This window comes from Siphateles boraxobius, unplaced genomic scaffold (genome assembly GCF_051911475.1).
Source record: "Siphateles boraxobius isolate OS27281-9 unplaced genomic scaffold, OSU_SipBor_1 99, whole genome shotgun sequence".
In the NCBI taxonomy this organism is placed as follows: Eukaryota; Metazoa; Chordata; class Actinopteri; order Cypriniformes; family Leuciscidae; genus Siphateles; species Siphateles boraxobius.
Window position 1 is genome coordinate 1,297,501 of NW_027509229.1, and position 5,000 is coordinate 1,302,500.

At 37.7% G+C, this 5,000-nt stretch overlaps 1 protein-coding gene across 1 annotated transcript in view; it reads right to left on the reverse strand.

Moving 5' to 3' along the window:
• The window catches only part of LOC143733401 (V-type proton ATPase subunit S1-like), a 32,468-nt gene that overhangs the window by 19,660 nt on the left and 7,808 nt on the right, over positions 1–5,000 (reverse strand). Inside the window, exons 8-9 of the mRNA XM_077225106.1 lie at positions 3,297–3,347; positions 2,897–3,134 (exon numbers count right to left, since the gene is read on the reverse strand). Coding sequence (XP_077081221.1) covers positions 2,897–3,134; positions 3,297–3,347 — 289 coding nt within the window. The remainder of the gene's footprint in view (positions 1–2,896; positions 3,135–3,296; positions 3,348–5,000) is intronic.

Genomic DNA, 5,000 nt, shown 5'->3' on the forward strand with positions numbered 1-5,000 from the left:
CAGACCCTGAGCTCCCTCGTAACCGGGAAGGTGGAGTTCTGCAGCTCGAATCCAATGTTCTCCACTACAAACTCCACTAATGTCCTCTGTGTTTCCCAAATCAGTTCTTCAGGTGGTTCCGTTACAATGAGTCTAAGCCATAAAGTTGAGGCAGCCAGATTATTCACAACCAGAACTCTTCCTCTGTATGACATCAATGGTAATAGCGATTTCCATTTAAACAATCGGACAGACATCTTTTCCAGCATTCCCTCCCAATTTTTATTCAGAAATTGTTTATTTCCAAAAAAATAAAACACACCTAGCATTTTCAGCCTATCTCTTTCCCACAACAACCCACCAGGTCATTCTGGAGGTCATTGCCCACTTTTCCACTGACCAATAATAAGTCCCTCACTTTCCCCCCAAATTTACCCTTGCTGATGATGATGCCTTTTCATAATTTTCCAATCTTCAATTAAAATATTAACATAATTTTGATTTGAAATAAAAACCGTAACATGATCAGCTGATATGAAGATTCCATGCATGGCATTACTTCCATTGAGATCCCTTCTTATCCTGCACAACAGTGGCTCAATAACAAGGCTATATAAGTGTCTATATAACAGCCCTGCCTAATCCCTTTAACTCAATCACAGCTTTCACAATCACAAAAACATCAGAATATATGATATAAAATTCTTCCCAAACCCAAAATTTTTCAAAACCTCAAAAAGATATGTATGATTGACTCTATCGAAAGTTTTCTTTGTTCTAATGAAAGCACACCCAGGACAACATTGCTGAATTGATTAAAATCAATGACATCTCTTAACAAAAAAAGATTATCCATAATTGACCTATTAGGAATACAATACGTTTGATCTCTGTGAACTAATAATTCCAAAACATTTATCAATTTGATAAACATGTTGAAAGTATTTTATAGTCCATGCACAGTTAAGAGACGGGTCTCCAGTTCTTCTCCACAAATCCCCCTGTTTAAGGAGCGAAGGAAGGACTGCTCTTCCACAACTTACAGGAATTAGCTTATTCCTTATACTTTCCAATAAAACTTCATATAAGTCATTTCCTAGTACATTCCAAAATGTCTGACATCAACTCCTGGAGAACGGCCATATGATAACGTCTCATTCCCTCAGTGACCTCCTGAAAAGTAATAAGTCCATCTAAAGATTGTTTCTGTTCATTTGTCAGCTTTGGTGGATCAATCAGCAAATCTGAAACACATTCAAGATCACAAGTCTCAACATCATACAAGTCCGCATGAAACAAGTCCGTACCAGCATGAGGCGGTTTAATTCCCGTTTCTTCTTCTCCAAATAATAACATTTTTGACAATACAACACTTGATTCTTGATGGGGTTATTCTCTATTTCTATCAATAATAAAATCAATAGTGCAATTCCAGTCACCTACAATGATAGTACAAACATTGTCACAAATTTTCTGAATAGCACTTTAAAAAACACCTCACACGCTCAGGTCCATTATTGGGTGCATTTACATTTATCAGTGCAAACACAGATCCTTCATATTCCATTTTTAACAACAATATTCTTCCTCTTACAGTTTCTTCCAACAACCAAAATATTAACATTCATTTCTTTAGAAAATAAAATAGCTATGCCAGCACTTGAATTTGTCCCATGACTTAAAACACTTTTTCCTTCCCACCATCTACTCCATTCAGATTCATTATCTAAACTAGTGTGTGTTTCTTGTAAGAAAGCTACATTTATTTTTTTAATACTAAATAACTCTGATACCATTGCTTATTTATTACCTTCTCTACCCCCCTTTAATATTTAAAGAGCCCACCCTCAACAGCTCCATAGAAGAAAGAAATATAGAGAGGATAGAAAAAGGACAAAAAAGCAAAGAGAAATATTCACCCCTTGTGACTTAAACATTTGATTTTTTTTGTGAAGCATTCGCTTTATCCCTTCTTAGCTTTGTTAACATCTTCTTCAACCTGAACCTTTTTTGTTTACTTGAAAACCCATAGCTAACATTTCTCTGCAAAATATTTTCATCAGGAAAAAAATCTTTAACTTCAATAGTTTTACCAAAGGTCGTACATTTCACCAGAATTAGAAACCCTTTCAACACTAACTGAGCTGCATCATCATTCATTACACTAAGGTCATCTAGTTCAGAAACAGCAGCAGAAGTACTAGCCTAACTTCACTTCCCTAACCTGGGCCCTGATTTATGCCCGATGTCCCCACACTCAAAACATTTCATACTACCAGTGTTCGCGTATGCTTTCCCTTCACGCATGACTCTGAACGAAATATCCAACTCTGGTTCGTTTAAGAACATAAACACCTGCCGCCTGAAAGACACCCCAGCGGGATCATCTTAATCTCTTAATAGACCTTAACAGGCCTTTACTCGCAAACTGCAATTCGTGTTTGTCAATAAGATGAGAATCACAACCGTTATAAACCTAAATATACTCAAATGAATTAAAGCAATTGAAAAGTGCACTATCCAAGTTGTAATAGAAGTTAATGCTGTCGTAATGATGACAGTAGTGCACACAAAAGTAGTAGCTGTTCCGTGCTAACTACCTAAATGCCCTCTCCTCCATTGGCGCTTAGTTGCTTTTAAAATATACCCGTGAATTTGAACAGGGATAACTCAGAAAAAGTCAGGGGACTATTGGGAGCTGATCTTGTGCTTAGCAGGTAGACATAGACAAAGTGAACGCTAATGTATCCAGCCTCTCCAATAGATGCTCTGAGGCAACACTAATGTTCAATATGTTCAGTATTAGGAAAGTTTTCTCTTGCTCACTGCGTTCAGGGCCTAAGGTCTGCTTATAGGGACTTACTATGGAAAATGTTTAAAGCATGGGAACCATGAAGTGTAGTTTTTCAGAACCTACCTGGAAGTCATCAAAAGAGATGTGCCAGTCGTTGGCGTTGTCCTTGTCTGAGTGTGGTGACAGCTGAGGGTAGTAGGAGCTGCTCACAGACTCACAGCGGTACGAGTACTCGGCCGGGGCGTAGATGTGACGGCTGCCATTGAACGAGGCCGTTTTCCCATCATACTCCAGGTGAACCCGGTCCATGGTGAACCAATGACGGGCAGATACCTTATAGTGGCGCCGGTTCATTACAAAACTGAGGAGAATATAGGACACCGTTCAAGCCTGTGTGTGTGTGTGTGTGTGTGTGTGTGTGTGTGTGTGTGTGTGTGTGTGTGTGTGTGTGTGTGTGTGTGTGTGTGTGTGTGTGTGTGTGTGTGTGTGTGTGTGTGTGTGGAAGAGAAAATGAGACGCTTACATGAGCTTGAATGAACGGTAATCCAGGACATCTTCATAATTCAGAACCAACCTGTATTTGAAGAGAAAATTCACAGGTGAGATACTGTGGTTCATGAACTAATAACATTCAAGGGCTGGAAACACTTTGACATCAACGAACTAGCAGCGAAAGAGATGTCGTCGCCTCACATCACCTGCATCAGGACCAAAAGAGTAATACTTGAACACACTGCAAAGACTACAGCCAACCCACATAAGGCCAACTGCACAGTTTTCACAAAGCATTTTCTTTTGCTCACGGTGGACTGCGCTGATAAAGGGTGTGTATGGACCTACTGTTTTTAAGTTTGATAATCTATAGAAATCTATTCATATAATATTTGATACATTATCAGAGCTGGGTAGACAGATAATTATTATATTTTAAAACATTATTAAACTGATCATTAATTAATATTATAAATAATGTTTAACATTATAAAAAATGCCTCTTCAGTAAGGTGGGGGGGGGGGGGCTGTTATTATTTTCACATGTGAAGAGGTTAGCCAATCATAATCAAATTCATTTCCATGTAGTAGTCTTAAAAGTAAAGTAACAAAAATGTAATTACATTTAATTCTAAGGGTAAGAAAAAGAGAGGAAAATAGTCATGATAAAACGAATTATGACTAAAGCTAACACTAGATGTGGATTTCAGGGAAAAAATGAAATTCTGTAGGAAATGGTCCCTTTAACTTAAATTCCCCCTGCAGTGAATCATTTATCCCTTAAAAATCATCTTTGAAACTTGCCTTAAAATATCTTGAATGTAACTCTACACCCTTGCTTCCTTTAGTATGTGCGGATCCATGAATATGTAAATTAGTCCCCGGCCCCACTCACTCGCTCAACTTTACTGTAGTAAACACTACACAATGGCAAGTGGAAATATTAGTTTAATAAAGTAAGAGCACCCTCCGATAACGTCATAATATCATATTGTCAAAACAGATTTAGTGAATGCTCCAATATTCAATGAACTGAGCTGTGCAATATATTGCTCATGGGACTGTGTAATACATCGACTGTTTATACACATGGGATTGTGCAAAATTCTTTCTACTGCTTATTTTCTATTTCTTGCCGCTATGTTGAGTTGTATGTTGTGTATTTACCTTTACTCAGTGTTTTGTATTGTGCTTGAGTTAATTTTTCCACAACGAGCTGCACTTAAGAATTTCGTTGTACAGCTATGTGCAATGACAACAAAGGCATTCAATTCAATGTTTTTTGCAGCGGTGAGCAATCACTGATATGTTTGTTGATCTCTTGAGCGCAGTGGCCAATCAGAAGCGTTTAATTCAGTCAGAATCCACTCGCCGATCTAAACGCCAGAGTTTTAGTTCAGAGTTGTGCACGCTGCCGAATCCTCTCATTAACAAAGTGTAGAGAAGATGTAAAAATGTAAGAGATTCATTGTGTAGTGTAGACAATTTCATTGATTATAATGAAACTTTGTGAGATTGCGAACTGAGATGAGTGACAGCTTTTAAGTGATTGTAAAGGGAGCGCTCTTTCTTCGCTGTTGTCGCCAATGGCTTTTGGCTTGCTTAGTTGGAGAATTCAATCCAAAATTTAATTTTGTATTTAACAATATTATTACAACATTATTTTCCTGTTATCTCTGTAAAGCTGCTTTGAAACAATCTGTCTTGTAAAAAGCGCTATATAAATAAAGGTGAC